Source organism: Ischnura elegans, chromosome X (assembly GCF_921293095.1).
Source record: "Ischnura elegans chromosome X, ioIscEleg1.1, whole genome shotgun sequence".
NCBI lineage: Eukaryota > Metazoa > Arthropoda > Insecta > Odonata > Coenagrionidae > Ischnura > Ischnura elegans.
The window spans coordinates 106,370,853-106,393,437 of NC_060259.1; the positions used below are offsets into that span (position 1 = coordinate 106,370,853).

Below are 22,585 nucleotides of genomic sequence, written 5' to 3' on the forward strand. Positions count from 1 at the left end.
ATTACTGAGTTGCTGCTGAGCATGAACGTTATCATGGAATTCGCCCATAATCGCATATCGTGGGTCATTTGTTTTCAATACGGGGCAAAAACGAATTTATTTTTCGTTACACAGCTTAAATAAAAAAAAAATACGGTTAGTGGTACTTTTCTGGGGCCAAGAAATGGTCAGCTCTACTGGACGGAAGGGCGACCCTTTTTCGAACCCTTTCTCGGGCTCTCAGAGATAATCCGGGTCCCCGGGAGACGGGCGTCACAGTATGAGGTAACCGCTGCCGATATGACCTTTCGTAGTACATTTTTCACTTTACTAATGCCAGTACTTGGAGGTAAACAATTACACCTATCATACTCATTGCCGTTGAGCGATTAAATGCGTCTTTTGATCGAGGTTCTACGATGAGAAATAAGGATTTTACGAAAAGTGATCAAATTGACGCCCATTTCCTCCGCTGAATTGGCAACGCCGAAATTTTGTGAGTGGAGGGGGAGACGGGAAAAGCTCCTTTTTCTCCCCCCACCCCAAATTTTAGCTTGTCCACGTGTTTCAGGAATTCTGGTGACGGGGTGTTCCTCAAAGGTGTTTGGCAGAGTGTGAGCTTTCGCTGACCTTCACTACTTCATTTAATCTTCTGTATCAACATAACCACAGAGTATACAGAGAGGACAGAGGGCGCCCTAAGCTGTAATCGCGAAATGCGCTTCCGGCCATGTTCTAAGCGCGTTAATGATCTCAAGCATCGAGTCTTTTAGCGTGGTTTGAAGGGTTAAGGCGTGAAATCCAGGATCTTATTTGTGTTTCAAAGTGCGAATCGCATACAAATTTCATTATTTGGTGAGCACTAAATGCGATGGCGGATAATGAAAGGCAAGGAGGATACACTTGGTGTTCTGCAATTGATTGCAAGAATAATTCAGGAATGCCCAAAAGCGACCTAAGTTTTTTCCGTTTCCCGAAAGATCTCGCAAGGTATGTTTGAAATTATTTACGATAATAATATTATTTATGTTCCCATAATTGGACAACATCATGAGGTTCGATGCCATTGCTTATATTTCAGTGCATCATCTAATACTGCCTTGTAAAAGATTGGTATTGTTGAGATATTAACTAACCTATGCTGAGGGATAAGGAGCAGAGTATTAATTTCTAGTTGTTTTACATTGGATTTCTACATTACAACTGAATTATTGGTTAGGGATTTCATCATTAGAAGACAATGTTAAATATAGTAGAAAAATGGCAGACTTGGGAAATACAGGCTCTACTCATACTTCAAGCCTTATGGTCTTCTTTACTGCTGGGCTGGTGATCTCGTTGATTGGCGCAGACAGTGGCGCTAACTACTCCTCCACAGGTGGTGCTCGCGACAAAGTTATGAGTTGAAGAGAGGCGCGGTGTTTTCGTACGTAAGAGGTACACTCGACTACGAATCGTGGGATGCATGGTGGGATAGGGATGCTGTGACGGGTTATATTCTTCATTTATTCAATGTAACTATGAACAACAATACCCTACCCAAGGACTGGAAGAAGGCTAACATAAAGCCCATATTTAAAGGTGGTGACAAAAAACTTGTTGAGAATTATAGGCCAGTAAGCTTGACTTCAGTGGTTTGTAAATTAGTTGAAAAGATTAGCTGAGTAAATTAGCTGAGTACCTCCGGGATTTGTGGGAAAGTGAAAATTGGTTATTCGAACGGCAACACGGTTTTAGAAAAGGACACTCATGTCAAACCCAACTCTTAGGGTTCTGTCAAGAAATGGCTGACTCCATGGATGCGGGTTTGGAAGTGGACGCCGTTGTAGTAGACCTGTCTAAAGCCTTCGATAAAGTCGAACACAATCGACTCATACTAAAGATGAGACAATTACCCCAGCAAATAGACAAACGAGTGATCCTGTGGGTTGAGGACTTTCTGAAAGATCGAACTCAAAGAGTACAAGTTGGGGATATGAGTTCCGATGAAACAATGGTTACATCGGGGGTGCCTCAAGGTAGTGTTCTTGGGCCAATCTTGTTTTTAATTTATATAAATGACCTCCCAAACAAAATTAACTCGCATGTTAGACTTTTTGCCGACGATTGCATTATTTATAAACAGATAGGAGGAGACAGCGATCATGAATCTCTACAAGTGGACATTAATAAAATGGCAGACTGGGTGACTCAGAACGGGATGGATATAAACGTTAGTAAATGTAAGCTTATATCCTTCGGCAACAAGATAAAGTCGACCAAAAGGGACTATCAGTTCTTAGGTAACCCTATTCCTAGGTGTGACAACTGTAAATACTTAGGTGTCCACCTGTCTAAAGACTTGAATTGGGGGCTGAACGTTCAATATACTGCCAAGAAAGCCTTCAAGAAACTGCACTGGGTGATGAGAAATCTAAAGGGAAGCAAGTTTCGCACGAAGGAAATGGCGTATAAAACACTAGTTAGACCTATCCTAGAGTATGCCTCAATGGTGTGGGATCCCTATGAGGTGGGACATATAAAGGCCTTGGAGAGAGTTCAAAGAAAAGCGGCTAGATACGTTTTGGGTAGGCATCGGAGGATAGAGAGCGTATCAGGCATGTTAAAAATACTGGGATGGGAATCTTTGGAAAGTAGGAGAAAAAGAAACCGACTCTGCGGTATGTATAAAATATACAAAGGGGATAAAGCATAGAGGGAATTAAGCAATGAGGTGGGAAAACCTAATTTCATTGGTAGGAACGATCATCAGGTCAAAATCAAATGCCGGGCGCAGAGGACCAATGTTAAAAAATTTTCATACCTGAATAGAACAATTGAAGATTGGAACAGATTGCCTGCAGAGTTATTTGAGCTCTTTCCTAATAATGTAAAAATATTTAAGAAAAAGCTGAAAAAGTATTTAATTTTTTAGAAATTTTAATTAAATTTTAAAATTTGTACAACTGTCTAGTTGATATATGACTTTGTGGGGATGTTGTGTTTTTCTTTTTTGTATATACATGTTACCACCTGGCCAGTTGCCAAATTGTAACTTATGCAATAATAATAATAACTTTGTGACGAATTGGGCGGTCGCCCTAATCCCAGCCTACTGATGTTTTTCGTCACATTGGATTTCTATGCCTATAGTTAATCCTACAATATACCATCCTTCTGAGCAGCTCATGTGACCTCATTGCCATGCATTTTCAGATCTGGTTAGATTAGTCACGCCACATAGCCGTAAGTGTCTCTTGGGGAAAAGGACGCCAGATTCGGATTGACATCCTAAGTAGACGATTAATCCCATTTATAAGCGCATCAAGGTCTGCCGGAGCATAGATATATTTCATGCGATCATGCGATACGTTGGCAAAATAGTGATCTTCAAGGTAAAATGCTTTCCATGCAAGAAAAAGAGCGCAATAAAAATGATCATTGGCGAATGGCATCATTTCAGTGCAAGGAAGAAGGTGGAGGCTGACCGGGGTCAATGCTATCGAGGGAGCTCGGCGCGCGCGACGGAATACCGTTCGCGTTCCCCCACGAAACGTGTCTGAGCGTGCGAAACTCTTCGAATGCATCATTGTCGCCAAAGATAGTACAAGGAGGTTCGTGGGACAATCAAGGGACTCCTGTGTTAGGTGAATAAATTATTTTTGTAGGGTAAAGGTATTGCGGTAGAATGATGAATATTGTGGGAAATGAAGGCCAAGTAACGCCCTGGTCAGAAGCACGAAAATACTCCCTTTTCCTCCGGCTCAGAACGATCTTTTCCTCTAGCATCAGTTCAACCTGTTATAGGTATCGTGAATTCTTATCGGATATGTTTATATTCATTTCTCTGAGTATTTTAGTAATGCTGTGAATTGAGGTCATTCCAACCTTACATTTTCGAATTCCAGCCTCTCATAGGTCCCAGGAGTGTAGTCACAATTCAAGGAGCGCAATAAATGAAAGAATATTTGTGATGCAATCGAATCCGTGTCAAAATCTTCTCCGTTGAATTGTATGAACTGAAATTGGTCACGTTAGCGACGGAAAGGAATGCTGGTTATCAAAAGCAAGTGGACATGAATTTGATTGGCTGTAAAGTGAATGAATGTGAAAAGGAAGCTTGGAGGAAAGAGTGATGCCAAAGTCAGTGGTTTTACGTGTGTAGATTTACGAATGAAGCCAACTACTTCGGATTATCGCAGTTCTCTCTCGACCAATGGTGTTGAGCATTCAATAGAAAGACTAAAAATATTCGCTCGGCTGTATTGGGAGCTTATTTGGGCTGTATTTGGTGCTTTGGGAGGTAGGAGATATTCGAAATATTTCTGGGAATTCAAATACAGTTTTTGATGTGCTGTGGAGAATAATGTGTGGGATTTGGAACTTCGTCGCGGCTTAATTGTTCTCATTAATAATTTTAAAATGTAAAATCTTCTCGGTAAATGGAACTTTGAAAGCATCGTTAGAAAGAACAATTCCTAATAAAAATGGTCGATATGAACTGTATTTTGTATCCAAAACTTTGATAAAGCCATTTAATTAAATATGGACCCTTTATGTCATACCGCTGAAAAAAACTTGAAAGTGCGTGTAAGATACTTGAGTGGTAAGCCAACTTCGCTTCGGAAAAAATTAAGTTCAATGTAGGAATATTGACAGAAGATTCATAAAAAAACAATATAAGGTAGGAGTATAGTTTTGATGTCCATCACGTATTTAAGATTATTTCCTTGATTAAACATTGCAGGGGATCGGGTTGGTGTGGTGGCTAGAGTGTTGACTTCCCACCAGGGGGGCCCGAGTTCAAATCCCGGCTGTGGCTGAGAATTTTTCAGAGAATGTCAGATTTCTTCTTGAATGTTTTGTGGAGGGCATTTCAAGCGCAACACTCCATCCGTCGGATGGGACGTTAAGCCGTGGTCCCCTTGTCCCCTTTCGTTAAGAGCAGGCTAATGCCGACGCCGGGTTTCTCTCTCCATCATTCCCTCCATACCCATCACTTATGGCGCGAATGACCTCAGCTGTCGGTCGCCTCATCCAAATACTAACCATAAACCTTGCCAGCAACGTATGACGAAGAGATTATTAGTATTTTAATGAATGGACATGACAAGGCAAGTATCGTCGACATTTTTTTATGAATTTTTAATGCGGTTTTAAATACGTATTATTGATGAGAAATGCGGAGCCTTAGAGTCGGAGTGGAGGCTGACGTGTCCTCGCAAACGGATCATTCGACGCAATCTGCAGACGACGCTTTGGGAGCCAGACTAAAGAGTGTGGCTTAGGGTGCTAGCGCACAAAGGAAAGGAATGGGTAATAGATAATATTATTGATATGCATCTGCGGGTCTTTCAATGTCATTGTTCAAACATTGCTCTCATCAGGAAATTCTGCCAGCGTAATGTACGTGTGCCCCATTCATGACCGATTCCTATTTTTTATTAAGCGCTTCAGATGAGTATTAGGGTGGGCCGAAAAAAGTTTTTTTTTCCTGATCAAATTTGCCCTATGCGGGAAAGTTGCGAAATGATATAAGGATCTCGCACACAAAATTTTTTTCAAATCGGATAATATTAACCACTGCCGCCCGAGCTCTAAAGTTTAAAATTTTGCGAAAAATCAGGCTGATTTCAGAATCAAACGGCTATGAAGACGAATTTTATGAAAATATGGGATAATGGATAATAACAAAGAGTGGATACATGTTTATAGTTTATGAAAATGAAATTTGAAATTTTTTTGACAAAATCTATGGTTAAAAAAATGTCTATGAATTAACAACAAAATTATAGTATAGACCACCCGCACAACACAACTCATTTTTGCCTACATTTCTAAAACACCATTTTGGGGGCTAAATTGCAGGTAAAATAATATTTATTTCCATTGAATTTCATTTCTTATCAAATAAGTCATCATTTGGTAGTAAATAATCCCACAAAAAGTAATAATAAGGAAAATTATTTGAAATTAACATCGATCATAATGACGAATAACGTACCTGTGGAGCTATTTTCAACAAGAAATTCAGCCAAGGCTTAGAAAAAACAGAACCTGAACACCAAGCATTTCACTAAGTAGCTCTCTGCTAGTTTCGTAAAGAAAATACCCAGAACTCACCACGAGGAAGAGGCTACCATCGAGTTCCACCCGTGTCCCCCAGCCAACCTTCCGAAGGACACGATTGTGAAAGCACATCAATTACTCTGAGAAAATTATTCTATTCTATGATTATTATTATTATCCGTCTCTTATGCACGATAATGCCCATCCATGCCAACGTTCTATACTGAACACGGATTTTTATGCTAACATTATCATTTGTACCATCCTTTCAACTGCTTGTGTATGGCAGGGAAAAGGTACTTCAAATACAGATCTTTCCGTAACAAGGTCTTCCAAGTTTTTGTTTGTCATCCCAGCTACTATTGGTGGTTGATTTTGACTCAATTGGTTCACAGTCAACCAAGTCGATTTAATTTTGAGCATCGAAGTTTAGAAAGATTTTGTGCTTTCCCGTTGAATGGACTGAGGGAAGAGTTCTCGGGATCGCCACCGGGTCAGGAACTCCATATCTGCCGAAGTGTTCATTCATAGCCCTGAGGACGATGACCGTGCCGGACATCGAAACGTCGGTAGATATGGAGTTCCTGACCCGGTGGCGATCCCGAGAACTCTTCACTCCATCGAAGGTTAGCTTTGGAAAATTCGAATTTCCTCAATTCCTCCTACTGAGTTTCTCTCAATTTCAATGTATTTGTGATGGCCATTGAACGAATTTGTCTGCGTTCATCGGCTAACATTGCAAGCGGAATATTCTCTGGCTGCGCAAAATTACATTTCCCTGAATCATAGAGTGGCGGCGTAATTTGATGTCTCTATCTATATATTTCATAAGAAGAATCATGTTCATAATATACTTCAGGACTTTTGTTCAATATTGTCTCAATTTTATTGAAAACCGCATTGGAGCGTAAACTTCGATAACAAATTTTGCAAGGGTCATCAGTTCTTTTGACGGTTCTGAACGATAGTTCATTGCAATGAAGCAGGCAAACAAACCAATGCAAAGGTCTTCTTAGGGCCATTTCCATTCTCCTGATTACTCCAGCATGGCTTCCGGTGTTAACCTCAGTTCCATCGCACACAATTGCTTGGAGTCCATCGATAATGATCATTTCCTCCCCTAGAAAATTCGTTATGGAATCTTAGAGGCCAATAGCTTTGCTGACACATGGGGTGACATGCCATAAGTAGCGTGAACCGGGCTCTTGAACGAGAGTTACATGCTCCTCACCTATTGTTTTTCACTTTGATTGACTTATAAACGAAAGCAGAGTCTTTCCTCTCGTCGAAGTAAAGAGCTTGCAGTTTAACAGTTCCCACATTCCTCCGAAGAGACGTGCGCAATCTTTCTCTTTCCCTTCTAACTTTGTTCTTGTCAACATAAAGTACATTGACTCCTTGAGTAACCAACCGGATATCTATTAGGTGCGCAGATGCAAGTGCTGCAGAGGTATGGTTTGACATGCAGAATTATTCACACGATGATGCAAATCTTGGCAATTTCAAATTATTTACACTAACCTTTTTCCATGAAATCCTCTCCTTCACTTGCATCACATAACTCTCCGTTCAATGTCATTTCATCACCTGAGTCTTCCGAACAGAAGTGTTATGACAAAATAGGGTGGAACATTCGGGTGTTACTTTGTTCCTTCTAACCTGCAAAGCCTCGTCTTCCTATTTTTGGTCTCCTGCACATCGATGGCGCCTATCTTCATTTTCCTGCCAATTCTCTGTCCTTAGGGAATTCCCATTCTAAACAAGGCATTTTCGAAAGAATATCACAAACAGAATCAGTCTCACTACAGCAATTTACATGCCGCAACATCAAAAAGATGACGTGCGTGACGAAGAAAGTCTTGCTTTAGATCAATGAAAGCATTCTTGTTGACTGATCGAAGAATATTGCGATTATTTCCATGATATTGAATAATTTGTCAAACAATTTGCCTATATCCAACAACTGGGAAAGATGATCTATACCAAATGCCTTCAATGCCATAAGCCACTGTTTCCGCGATTCCCGAAAGAGAAATAATGTTATTTTAACTTTCTTCTTCAATGTACCGAGAGTACAAAAACATTTTCATCATCTCTTGATGAGCGGGCAAATCATTACCCATGAAATTTTCGGGTGCAACAAATATCACGCACTTCACTCCACACCTGGTACGCTTTCCCTCTATTCTAACCATTGCGTCAATCCTCCCGTAATCCTTTGGAAGGTTGGTTGGGGGACACGGGTGGAACTCGATGGTAGCCTCTTCCTCGTGGTGAGTTCTGGGTATTTTCTTTACGAAACTAGCAGAGAGCTACTTAGTGAAATGCTTGGTGTTAAGGTTCTGTTTTTTCTAAGCCTTGGCTGAATTTCTTGTTGAAAATAGCTCCACAGGTACGTTATTCGTCATTATGATCGATGTTAATTTCAAATAATTTTCCTTATTATTACTTTTTGTGGGATTATTTACTACCAAATGATGACTTATTTGATAAGAAATGAAATTCAATGGAAATAAATATTATTTTACCTGCAATTTAGCCCCCAAAATGGTGTTTTAGAAATGTAGGCAAAAATGAGTTGTGTTGTGCGGGTGGTCTATACTATAATTTTGTTGTTAATTCATAGACATTTTTTTAACCATAGATTTTGTCAAAAAAATTTCAAATTTCATTTTCATAAACTATAAACATGTATCCACTCTTTGTTATTATCCATTATCCCATATTTTCATAAAATTCGTCTTCATAGCCGTTTGATTCTGAAATCAGCCTGATTTTTCGCAAAATTTTAAACTTTAGAGCTCGGGCGGCAGTGGTTAATATTATCCGATTTGAAAAAAATTTTGTGTGCGAGATCCTTATATCATTTCGCAACTTTCCCGCATAGGGCAAATTTGATCAGGAAAAAAAACCTTTTTTCGGCCCACCCTAATGAGTATATATCAAAATTGCAGAAGTTTATGGATGACTATTTTGAAGTTACACATTTTAAATTGGGATTATACTGTATCACATACAATGTCTTGTCGTAAATTTTCCTTGCATTTCTGTGAGCATCGTTCTAATTCGTTTAATCGCAAATTATTTAAGACCGCCCGCGCCGTTTCTAATCCTGCAGATTATCTCATGCGCAGATTATCTCATTTCCACCTTGAAATTGAATATGTATTTTTGATGGATCGTCAATTTAAGGCAAAGTCTGGCTCTAAAGGCCATTACTAAAAAGAGATTTCAAAAATCCGTACTAGTAATTGGTTTTTGTTTCCTTGTGTGCTTAATCTGAACCAATATCTCTGGTGGAAACCCATGGTTCTAAACTCGGGATCAATATATCTTCCTCAAATCGCGTACTAAGGATAACATACTGTTCAATGTATCTTTTACACGTGGGATCGGGTTGGTGTGCTGGCTGTTATGTTGGATTCCCACCATGCGGGTCCAGATTTAAATCCCGGTTATAGCAGAGGCAATTCGGTGACTGCCCGATCCGTGCTTGAGTGCTTTGTGGAGGGCACCTCAAGTGCAGCACTCGGTCCGTCGTCGGATGGGACGTTAAGCCGTGGTCCCCATGGCTCCTCTCGTTCAAGAACGGGCTAATGCCAACGCCGGGTTTCTCTCCTCCCTTCCCTCCCCACTCCCCCTTCCCCAACCTTTTCTCATGGCGAATACGACCTTCGCTGTGGGTCGCCTTCCCCAAATACCATACCATGCTTTGTTTTCATCGACTACTCTTTTTTTTTTAAAGGCCGTGCGTATAAACTACGAAATTGCTGAGGCAGATATTTTTATCTATTTTCTTTTTACTTTACTGAAGTCTCTATCATTGCCTTTGTACTTATTTACTTGTAATTATTTTATATATTCATGCATTCCTATTCATATTGTACGTGTTGCGCATTCGCTATGAAAAGATAAATTTTCATCTTTTTAAAAATTTATTTATCATTTAATAATATTTTTAATCGCTTAAATTTAATTTATGGGTATTTTGGGAGGGACAAGTGTAGTATATGATATGCGGTCCTTATTCATTAACCTGTTACTTAAGTTATTTAGTAGAGAGTTATGTAGATGAGGGGACATTTCAGTTTTATTTGCGAGAATGGACTTGCACTTTTATTTCTCTTTGCTCAGTGTGATTGAAAGAAATTTTTGGAAGAAATAGCTGAAGTTTTTTTAAAGGATACTTAAGAAGAATATTTATAAATTAACGTGACTCGCTATTTATTTGGATGAGAGTGTATGTTTTAGGTTTTAAAAGGAAGACTTGCCAGTATAATCCGCGTGTGTCCCATTTGTGACCAATACCAATTTATTTTTAAGTGCATGTATCAATGCACCGCTATGAGTGTATTTTGGAATAAGCGATCTTAGTCGATACTTATATTCAGTGACGGGAAAAGTATTGACGAAATATAATCGAGCTCTGTTACAACAAGCACCCTCAAATTTCTAATTAATTGCAATTAAAAATAACTTTGAAAAGTAATCAGGTTTACGATTACAATAAGTCTAATTTTTTTCCAACGGATGGTCCATATTTTGTCAAACAGGAAGTATTAATTGTGCGAAAAATCCATAGAGAAAAAAATCATTCGCCTTGACCAGGATTCGAATCCGGATCCCCCGATTTCCGGTCGAGTTCTTTAGCCAGCCTGTCTCATTCATCCAATTCATTTAGCCAGTTAAGCTACCGAGGAAATTCTTGCTTCCTTGAGGAAATTGGGGGATCGGGGTGACTCCGTAGAGATATCACCGTGGCTAGTCCCGGTATTCTTAAACTAGGGAGTATTAACGTGCAAAGCAGCATTTTAATTATTATTTAATGCCATTGCTAATTCAGAAAATTATCGTTGAAGGACAGATGGAAGGGAAGAACGCCAGAATTTAGCCTCGGTTGAAATACCTAGAGTGGGTGATGAAGGATGTGCAGCAGAAGGATTATGTAGGTATTAAAGATTAGCCATTAAGAGAGTTAAGTGGATGGCTGCATTAAGCTAATCTCAGGGTTGATGACCGTTGATGATGACGTGTTTTTCGCCATCTTTGGGGTCATGGGACTTGGGGATGAGGCTGCCGCGGTGACATTGGACGGGTGAGGTGGGACGTGACGTGGACTGCCTTCAACGCGAGCGAGAGGCGGGAGTCCTCGGCAAGGCGGTGCACGTGTTGCTGCGCCATCGGATGCGAGTGCAGCGGATGGTGCAGCAAAGTGTGTGTGCTGCCAGAAGTGCACGCTGCTATCCCCATCCCGCTCCCATTTCTGTTCGTTTCGAACGGAATTTAAAGAAAAAACTGCGATCAACGTTTCAGACCCTGTGATATCTGCATTTATTCCGAGATGCTATGAGAGAGGCTTTTCCATGCTATTTTCACCGTGTTTTTTATTCATGGGCCGATTAAATTGTAGTTTGATGACGAAAATCTAAATATGCATAGTTTGGCATCTTGTCTGCTGGGATTTGTTTTGATGCGCTAGAGAAATATTGAAATGGATTTTATGTAGAGCTTATACTACGCTTTGCCTTGATGAATTGATTTTTTAAAGTTTTTTTAGGCATATGGTTGATACGGTTGTGTTACCATAGCTGCTGATGGATATTTACACATTATTTAAGCTCTTATTTTTTTCAATCCGCTGATCGATATACATTTTTATGATTTTACTATAGAAAACAGCCGAAATGGCTTTTACATTAAATATTATAACTTATAATATGCAGATTTAGAAATAATAAACTATGATAAAGCAAGAGAAAGAATAAATCATAAAGATCCAGGAGATGATGGCTTTTCGTGGCTGCCTCTTGAATGATCCGCAGGGCGTTGAGAGATTGGAGGGAAGGGTAGGAAGGCAAGACGGTATTGAACAAGCTACGCAGTCTGTAAAAGATAGCTTTTTCTGGGAGAGAGGTAGAGGCGGAGGAATTTAGGTTGGAATAGTCGGAGGATGTCACGAAAGGTGCGGGTGGGAATATGAAGTGAAAATAATATGAGTATTTCAGAGGATCGGTTCTTACCATTGAAGGCAGTGTAAATGAATTTTTTGGGTCAAGAGTAACACCCACGCCATTAATTGCGCGAGCAATCGGAAACGTGTCTTTAAAAATAGTGTAGTTATTGGGAGTGACGGTACATTTTAAGGAAAAAAGTGTGCATCTTGATTTACGTTTACGTTTTAAGTTGCCAGTGGCGGCACCAGAAATCGAGGGAATGACGAGTGGACTGCATTGTCGTAGAGCCAATGATATTCTCGACACTTATGAATATTTTGCAGTCGTCTGCCAAGAGCAGAATTCCACAAAAGTTGGAAAGCGCACAGCTGGTTATGTCGTCAATAAATAGGAAAAGATAAGAGGCTCGAGAACGCTGCCTTGTCGGACGCTCGAATGAAACTCAAATCCTATGATCCTGACATAGAATTCACTATATGTACTTGGCAATATGAATTTCACTTTATTTGAGCTTGAATGGTGAAATAAATATAATTGCCATATAATTTTATCTGGAATTGCCAATAAGCACACATTCTGAAACCTGAGAAAGTATAATATACTCTAATTTGGATAGATATTCTGAAATAAATTAATCTGAAATGTCATGTGTGGAACATGGCTGCTTGAGAAATTCATCTTTTATTTCTGTCAGTAAAAAGAACTGCTATGATGGGTGTAAGTAATTTTGATGTGCTGTAAATCAGAGCACAATAGGTAAATGCCCGTCTGCTAGGACGTGGGACACAATTTTTGTTACAGTTATTGACAACTTTCACATGTATTCACTCTCGAGAAAAAAAAATTGTCCACCTTAATGAGATTAATTAATCCTTTCTGGTGGTAGACTGATATATGGTTGTATGCTCTGCTATCAAGAACTGTCGTAATTGAGTCATATTTTGAGGATGTAATGTATTTTATCTCCTGGCTAAGAAGGGCCTTTCTATTTACAATAGTTATAATTAGTTTTTTATTTTTTCGTTTATAAAAAAACATTCAACCCTATAAGTGTTCATAGTTTACGTCTCAAACATATACTCATTTATGGCTTGGGAAAAACTGGATGGAACAGTAACTTCTATAAATAAGTAAAAATTCTTGCAAAATTACTGAAAAAGTTATTGCCATTTTTGCTCATTCCAAACAAAATGGGCTGGCAATGTAAGACTTAACAAGCGGAAAATGTACTGCAATATCTTTTAGGAAAAATAAAAGTATCTCCATGGAAGAAAATAGTCGCCTTCGTTGTATTTAGGGAAATTTGTGGGAAAGAAATTGAGCTTTGGCGTTAGGGAGGCGTAATAACTTCTATCGAATTGACTTTATTATACCTTTGAAGCACGTTCCAAACCATACTCTAACCTTGCCGGTGCATGGCTCAAGAAACGCCAGCACACAAAAGCACTGAGAACGTACCCTTGGAAAACAACGACATCCGATCACGTTGTCACGCATCACCGAGCCATAAATGCATGACTCTTGAAATCCAGCATTTAAGTGGTAAATGAAGATTCTTAACTCTAATTGATACTTGGTAGTATGATCTATCTGCTCTTGTAATTTTCCCTCTGGAAATCTAACTGTCCTTCCATCATTAAAAGAATCCAAGATAAAAATCGTGGTTTAGATAAAAAAAAAGGTTTAGGTTGTGAAGAAAATTCATTGGTATTCTCATACTGTTGCAACTGGTAGCAAATTCCTACAATTTGGTATCATCCAAGCTCTGTGTTCGGGTTCAAGCGGAATGCTCTGCTACCAAGAACTGTCGTAATTAAGTCATAATTTGAGGATGTAATGCATTTTATTTCCTGACTGAGAAGGAATTCTAAAAGTTATCCTCTTGCCATCGAATATATTTTAACGGGATGTGAATTGTGTGTAAAAATTTGATTATGCGTCATTTGCGATCATAGAAGCGGTTTAAAACCTCGCCTTTAATTTCGTTCAGTATATTTAACAATATAACGTGAATATTACTCAAGTCCTGACTTAAATTACTGCTGTTTATTTTGTATCGTAGGATAATTGAGAACCGAAAATTGAGAACTGTTGCGGTGCAAAACGAATGATAGTGGATTGAGGAAGTAAAGGAAAACCAGGGTTCCCACTCAACCGTGAAAACCTTAAAACCGTGAATAAGCCGTGAGTTTCGTCTACCGCGAAAAAACCAGGAAATAGCCGTGAATTTCGTCATAGAACCTTCAAAATTTATCAAACTTGATTGCAGAACAACGATAGACGGGTTAACAGAAAAAAACGACATTTCAATCATGTTTCAAGGTCGAGTCACGTGCAGGCAATGTCCACGCGTTTACCTGCACACGTGTATTCGAAAGCGCAACTATTAATTGGTCCGCGTGTGCCATGACAGCACGTTGGCCTTAAGCCTGCGATTGGAAGACGTTAATCCTGGCAAAAAAGCAGGCACTTCGTCACTTCCCTGCCACCCTGCTTCTCTCTTCATTTTCCCACTCACGCCCTTTCGCTGGACCTGAATTTTGCTTACGATAGGTGACGTCATGAGAGATAGCACTGTCATTGCTGCGTTTGCATCAAGGCATCTGTCGCGTTTGTTACATTTTTAGTTAACGTGCGGCCGATGATTGTTAAGTGATCAATATTTCTGCCTAAAATGCCCTATCTACAAACCGTGAATTTGATGACATTTAAACCGTGAAAACCTGGAAAAACCGTGAATTTTATAATGTAGTTAAGAGTGGGAACCCTGGAAAACCTGAACCTTAAAACCTCACTTTCACGGTTATGCAGTGAGGTGAGTTGATTATGACAACTTGGGAAATAGCCATTTACGACGAGAGATGGCTATCGCTCGGAAATATCTTATGCGCAATGAATTTCCAATGAATCACACTCAGAATTGAATTCGTATGCCGTCTTCGGAATAAATAACTTGGCGACCGGAAGATTTTCGTTTTCGTCAAAGGTGTGTTAGCGAAACCCTTTAAGTAATTTTTCCTTCTCTCACGAAAGAAAGTCGAGGGAATGCTCCGACCCCTATTGCACTGTGTGCGAATAATGAACCACTCACGATTGATATCGGGTGATAGGAGTTCCGTTTCGCTCCATCTCCAATGCAACTGAACTTGTCGAAGGGAACGACGATGGCTGATCGAATTAAACTCAGGCAGCGTGCATATTCATGCGTCTTTCGAGGGATATGTCGTTGATTGTCCCACTGGTGCTAATTTCTGGCAACTGGCGACATTATATGGTGTATAACTAAGAGCCATCAGCGTATTTGAAGCCTGCTCTTGCTGAATAAAGATTGGAGGAGGAAAGAAAATTGTTAAAACAATCATTCCATCAATGAAACGGAGTTGATGAAAGAAAACAACACTCATTGCGTAGGAATGTACCCAAAATATAGGAATGTCTCTTGGGGAATGCCATCAAGCGTAATAATATTCAGTCAGAGGAAAAATTGGATTTGCAACAATAGGACTTTAAATTACGCAAAAAAGTGAAATTTCATTTCATTTGCTTCTGAAATGATAAAATTATTGCACATCCTGACGATGGTAGCGATGTTATGTTTAGCTCCCAGCTTCACCTTTCCCACAAATTCCAGATATGAAAATTTTTACGAAATATTTGATATAATAATATCTATTTGCAATCTCATGAATATTGAGCAGCGTGATGATGACAGTTAATCCGTATTGGGGTATCCCAATGAGTAAAGTCAGTGATAACAGGTCCATAAAGGCCTATATTTAAAATGCGGGTGAAGCCTTCTGACGTCCCCAAACAAACTAACTGTTTAAGTGCGAGAAGAAGGCCCTGCGAGGTTGAAGGGGGATAGAAGGATAGAAGGAAGGATACTGAGAACATGTGTGAATTTTATACGCCTGCGGAGTACTTCATGGTGAGCTCTATCTCTCACCTTTCCAGAAATTTTGGATTGAATCACTGAGTGAGTGAAATCTTATAAATTCAATTTTTAATGGGTAATGTGTAGGGGTGATGAATTGATACCTTCAGTCATTTAAAGTTGCATTCTTGTGCTATTTTTAAAGAGTATTTTATGGCTGATAATTTTATGGGTAGGTCATGTTGATTATTTTATACTAGATTATAATCAGATCATCTTGCCATATTTTTCAAGGACTTAAACTATGCCTTTTGGCCTTGGCTAATAAGTTATTCCAAATGTTACTAAGGGTGATTATCGTAGTAATTACTATGCATTGGTCAATATAATTGACATGATTCATGCCAGCAGTGCGTAGCAGCTGTTTCTTCCATTTTTATAGAAAGGGCCTCTAATTTTTTTGCGCCTTACAAGTTTGTTCCATCGTGCAATTTTGTGAACTCGATTTGAAAACGTTTTTGCTTAATTTCTGGGCTCTACTTTCATTTATTTACTCATGAATTGTTTCTATTTTTATAAATAATTCTAGTGACCATGATTTGATAAAAATTTAAAAAATCAATGTAGGATCAATCAAGCGCTAAAATAAAGCGTTTGGGCGGAATATAATAGGTCGCAATTGGCAAGTTGGTTTTGAATAGTTGATATTATCATAATAATTATAAACTTGCAAATTGCGGGCAGTCGTTCAGTTATAAATTACCAATTTAGTTCCTTGGTTTCGGGGAGCTGCGACAAAAAAGATTTCATTATGATCTTGTCCCCTAAGTTGTGCCTGTGAAGTGGCGTCTCTTTGTGTCTCTGCTCTGAGGTTAGGGCTGTTTTTTTGTTTCTGAAGAATAAAATTCTATACCCCTTCTGATACGGAATACTTTGAAATAGCTTTCATTCATTCTTTCGCTAATTTATCGAATGAAAATGCTTCAACATATTTCTGCATTATCAAGTTTTTACACTAAACCAACTTGACCGCATATTAATTATTAATATTATCATTTCAGGACTTCCTAGATCAATTTTTTGAACATCCAATTAATGCTGGGAAGATCTCAATTAAGTTTATAGATGAAGATGGCAATGGAAAAAGCGAGGAAAAAATCTCTTCTGCCCGCAGCTGTATCAAATACCAGAAAATTAATCATGAAAGCAATTAATGTGAGCTAAAGAGTAAAATATGTGGTATTTGTTCGAGCCCCTTTGTCATAAAAGTCATCGCTCCCCGTAATTAATAGTTCGTGGTTATTCCACGTATTGGATGTACCTCCCATTAATCAATTGCGGATATCGGTCAATGACAGGTATTGCAGTGAGTATATCCAAGACTATTTAAAAGATTGAATCAAATTATGAAAATGATCGAGGACATGCAACGTCTAAAAAAGACCACCTGTCCCGACCACCTTAAAAATGCTACACGGTGCTTGTTCATTGCAAATTATGTAGGTATTTAAAACTGATTTATAAAATATTGATTATTTCCTCAATTAAAGAGCGTTTTTTTATGGTATTGCCTTTAGTTTTTGGGCTCTTTGTTGAGACCGAATTATTTAATAATCTTTATAAACGCTCGTTTCATGTATTAAAGATGAATATTTTCATTTAAAAATTCAAAAATTATATTTTTTCTATTCTTTTTTGACTTCTGAAACCCATATTCCCAAAACATGTATCTCCTCGATTTAGCTAGGATTAATTTTTTTGCACAAATGAGAGCAATTTTGTCCGCTACCAGTTAATTGAAATTGTAATTGATGCAAAGCGCTGGATAAAAACATTCGGAATCATTCTTGTTCTTCTTGTCTCTCTTGAGAAAGATGGGATGCGTCCCATCGAAAATTAAAGAAAACTATCCCCCCGTGAGCATCATATTTTAATGTTTTGCTTATTTTTTACTATCTTACTAAGTGTTTGGGGAACTATGCTTTTATCTGTCATATATTTCAGATCATTTTAATTTTTTCTCGAAAAAATCGGGACCCGATTGAAGGTCATGTTATTTACCATTGCACGATTGAGAATGGGAGTTGGTTATCGGCCAGAGAAGTACTATAATTATGCAAATTATTTTATGTAATTGATGTCCTTGCGTAAATTGGCGTTAAGAGTTATAAATATTCCATTATAATTAATTCTCAGTTTTATGCTACTTAGGCTAATAGCATCGAATTCCTTTCATTGCAAAAGGTCTTTGAGTAACGTATCAGCAGCACTCATGCCAGTAAAGGAGCGTTTAGCTTCCGTTCATGTGCTCATTTCCACCTAAACTATCTTTGCATCTTAAACAAACCTTTGTAACAACTAGGAAATTGCCGTCACCAGTATTCCATCAAACTGTGCTCGAGGAGTGCGACTGCTCGAAGCTATTTAATTAAGGAAACCTCGAAAATTCAGACGATGCCTTTCATGAACTAATATGCATGGCTGTCGCGAAGGCGTCGTCCTCTGTAGTTGCGGCGTCTGCTGTGATGCTATTCCTCTCGAAGGGACACACCGATGCATTCTTCGGATTCTCTTCCACGCCTCTTGATCTATCGATTTCTCACGCAAGAGTCGGGATTAATCCCCTTAGGTGAATTTCTCCAAAGCTTTCACGTGCATTCCGACGGAGGTGCAAAAAGAAGCCCGTCGACTCCCGAGTAATTGGCCATTGCTCAACTACGTGCCGTGAAATTTCACAATCGGACGCGCATTACATTCGGAGGTAGGTGAGCGATCCAAAACTAATACATTTTGCGTAAATATTTAAAAAGGTTTTGCCCTTGAAGTCGACGAAATTAAATTTTTAAATTAGGTTAATTTGAATGTGGATAATTCATTCCTTGTATTTGTGAGATAATGCAATTTCCAGCCATTTGAACCGACCATAGCTCCATTTTCATGTCACTGTCGTGATTTCAATTTTTCTGCGGCATTCAATGGGAAATTACTCAATTCTTCGTGACGCACCCAATATTCTAATTCATAATTTCCAAGGAATCGTAAGGAATATTTTTTGCTCCAAGCGATTGGTCCTAATGAACATTTCTCATTTGCTTTGACAAGGACTGCCATTGAAGCCGGTGTAAATATGGTGATTATCAGGAGCAGTTTCAATGCAGACTCTTGAGAACGGATGGTTTGGTACTTATTTGTGGTCGTCAGTCGACGGAATGCGGCTTGAAAAGCGTGTTTTGAAGTTTTCATGACAGTGAAATGTACTTAGTGTGTTTCGCCAACATCCTGCCGAGCTGTTGGCAATCCCACAGCCCAATTTTTTCTATGGGGAGTGCATATAGGAGGTCCAATTCCATCTCATAGAAGGTTGATTTCTATTGCCACTTCGGTCGAATTTTAGTCGGTTTTCAAAAATGTCCGCGGCGCGGTTATGAAAGCAATGCGATCCACTTTTGTTCCAATATTTTGCCTTGTAATGTTTGTTATTGCGAGGAATAGCATTGAAAAGTTATGAATTTGGTAGATCGCGTAATCATGTATATAAATTTCGGTTAACACGCGCAATTATACCCTATTTCCTTGTGAAGATTGGATCACTTTGTCTGTCAGCGACGCGAGTGGTGAGTTTTGCAAACCCATTTAAATGCGCGCTGGGTGACAACACATTTCGAGGCCGACTTGAGGATCCTCTTTTGCGATATTCGTGATTTTTTTACTTCGACGAATGTTGGCTTGTCAGGTTACCTTACTTAAGTTACCTTGTTGTGAGCTGCCTCAAGCTGAATGTGACGCATTTTTATTATTTTTTGGAAACTAATGGGGTTAATGAATTTGCGATCGATTTCCGCGTGTTAAACGTTTTCCATATTCCATAATTGTCGCCTTCGTAATCTCTCGTCCGGCTCTGCGCCCAACAACCCGTACTGCCCACGTAGTTGAGGATATTCTCCGCTGTCACTCACGCTCTATTTCGGATCACCTGTCTTCATGGGCGTACCCAGCGAGGGGCAGTAGGGGGCAGCTAGAATCAAAAGAAGCCCCTAGAAGCAAAAATTGCAAATTTCTTCGAGGAAAATAATATTTTTTCAAGAAAATGATTTTAAAAGCTAATAAAGAGCTGTTGCAGTTTCCTTAAAATGTTGGTTTCATTCACCTTTCCCATGCTTAAATCTTACCTATAACTAGAACAATCATGGCTTGCCCCCCTAGTTTTGATCCTGGGTACGCCCTTGCCTGTCTCTGCATTAAATAAGTGCGAACGTTCACCAAAATTTCATTGCTCAGTTATTATTAAAGTGTTAACAACTGATGGTGAAGCTCTGAGCAATCTTAAAAAAAAGTGGCTAATTTTTCTTAGCAACAACCTGGTTGTTGAGTCGTGAATAACGCTGCACGCGTGAAATCATTAGAAAATGAAAGTGAAGATAGCTTGCGTTGGAAGAATGGCTGCTTTAATCCAAAGTGCCAAGAATAACTTTAACAATATTAGTATTTAACAATACTAGTGCAATAATAGTAATTTTTATTGTGAAATGGAATACCACCAAATAAGAGAAGATCGAGTTTTATTCACTATTCGAATGGTAAAAAAACAAGGAGCTTAGAAGAATAAGCTAATGTTCTTCTAAGCTCCTTGTAAAAAAAGGATACTAAAGGAATGGCTTGCGTTTTGTACCGCACGTTGCCTTATGCCCTCCTGAGTAACCTATTTTCGGGGCATTTATAGTTATGAAGCACTCACTGGCTGAGGATTATATTTTTAACTCACGACCTAGATTATTTTATACGACGTCCGTGCTCATACCATTGATGCCAAGTTATCCTGGTGTTGTGATTTTCTGTGTCTTGGGGTTTGACTAATCAATACGCCATATACACACTCCTTTGTATGGTGGCCAGAGTGCTGTCCACCTCTGTCCATAGTCCAGAGTGCTTCGTACCCCGTGGACCCGGGTTCAAATCCCTTGTTGGGGAGTTTTCAGATGATGCCCAATTCCTGCTTGAGTGCTTTGTGGAGTTTACTTCAAGTGCCATTCATTGGCCCGTCGAATGGGCGGTCATTTCCCCTAAGTACCATGCCATGTCATATGATTCTTTCAAAGATAAAGTAGAATCAGTTGAGGCTTACCACGGTGCAATGAAAACCCTTGCAGTTTGTTTGGAAAGAAAAACTGCATACTATGTCATGAGCAGTAGCGGATACGGAAAAAACTCACGGGGGGGGGGGGGGGTGTGCAAAATAAAATACCTTGAGTTGTATTTACTTTTATCGTAACAAAAGATGATCAAGTCACAGGCAAAGTATAAGAAAATTTTATTTAAAGTGATTATACACTTGTAAAAGACAATGCCATCTTATGACATAAAAAAGTTACAATTCTGGTGTCTCAAGGTTCGGTAATACGGGCGGACCCGCAAGGGGGGGGGGCGTGCCCCCTGCGCCCCCCCATCTGTATCCGCCACTGGTGTTGAGTGTTTTTTTTATTTTGAGTTATGAGACTGCAATGAGTGGATAAATAGAATTAGTTTTTAATTTTGCTTATCCACTCAATGGTATTCTATAATATTGTACTTCTTATTTATAATGATATTTTTTATCATGTAGTTTCCGAGGACTTGGACTCTGGTGTTCGGGCTGTGTTTTGTGGTGCTGGTGGCGTCTGCGGGCATTTTCCTCGGATATGGCAGCGGGACAGTGCAGCCTTGGAATGAACCACTGGCTCCCATCGTCACTCTACTGACTTTTGAGCAAGCAAACAGTAATGACCTAGCAAACCAACAGCATGAGCTTAATCAAACAAGCCAGAGTTCTGGAGTGATTGAGCAACTGAATAGGAAAAACCAGGTCTTCACTACATAGTGGACTTTAAGATGTATCTTACCACGGAAAAGTGATGTGACAAGTCTTTGGGATTTGTGGAGCACTGATGGCTCTCTGAGGAGATGGGCAGTTCGTTTTGTCTCACCATCGTGCCCAAGCATTTATTTAACAGTTTGTCAATCAGTTGGAGGCGTGAGTGTGAACATCTGGACCGAATCGGTCTGACTTGATTTATGTGACGAAAGGTTGAACTCGAATTTATCTCTGAGAGTTGGGAGGGTTCCTATTTGGAACAATTTTCAGCACGAATGTACGCCAAGTGTGCGTGCGTGTAACCTTTAAATAAACTAAATAATATGTAGCCATAGATGATTGGTGATGTTACATTTATAAAAAAAGTTGGTTATGCGGTATTTTCATGAAGAGAAGTACAATCGAGAATCCAGCTTCAAAGCTAGTTCTTATCTTTGTGAAGGCTCCCGCAGAGTGGTGAACTCATGCAGTGTAAAACCCGAGAGACACGTTTTCAACGGTAATAGAACTTTACAGGTAAGTTCTCATGCTTGACACGTAATGGAACGTTGTTCCTCAACAGTATCTCCTATAGACAGATTAACTTTCACTTATACTTAGTGTCGGATGAAATTAATCACGGCGATCGTTATGTTATCATTTTTGATTCAGTGAAATTTTGATAGCTAATGCTGACCGGCATATTGTAGAATGCATTGCAAAGCAGACTTATAACTCCTTATTGCACTGTAGAGGTTAAGAAGGGATGGTAAGAATTAGTGATGGGTCGGTTCGATTCCTCGATTCTTGACCAAGAACCGGAATCGAAAACGAGTACTTGCGTAAGTGAAAAATCGATTCCGATTCCAGCAGTACTTCAAACAACAAAATATACGACCGCGT

The 22,585-nt window shown here is 39.3% G+C and overlaps 1 protein-coding gene across 1 annotated transcript in view; it reads left to right on the forward strand.

Moving 5' to 3' along the window:
* LOC124171236 (sialin-like) overlaps positions 1-22,037 on the forward strand; it is a 229,792-nt gene extending 207,755 nt beyond the window's left edge. Inside the window, exon 12 of the mRNA XM_046550379.1 lies at positions 21,455-22,037. Coding sequence (XP_046406335.1) covers positions 21,455-21,709 — 255 coding nt within the window. The 3' untranslated portion in view covers positions 21,710-22,037. The remainder of the gene's footprint in view (positions 1-21,454) is intronic.
* The last annotated feature ends 548 nt before the right edge of the window (positions 22,038-22,585 follow it).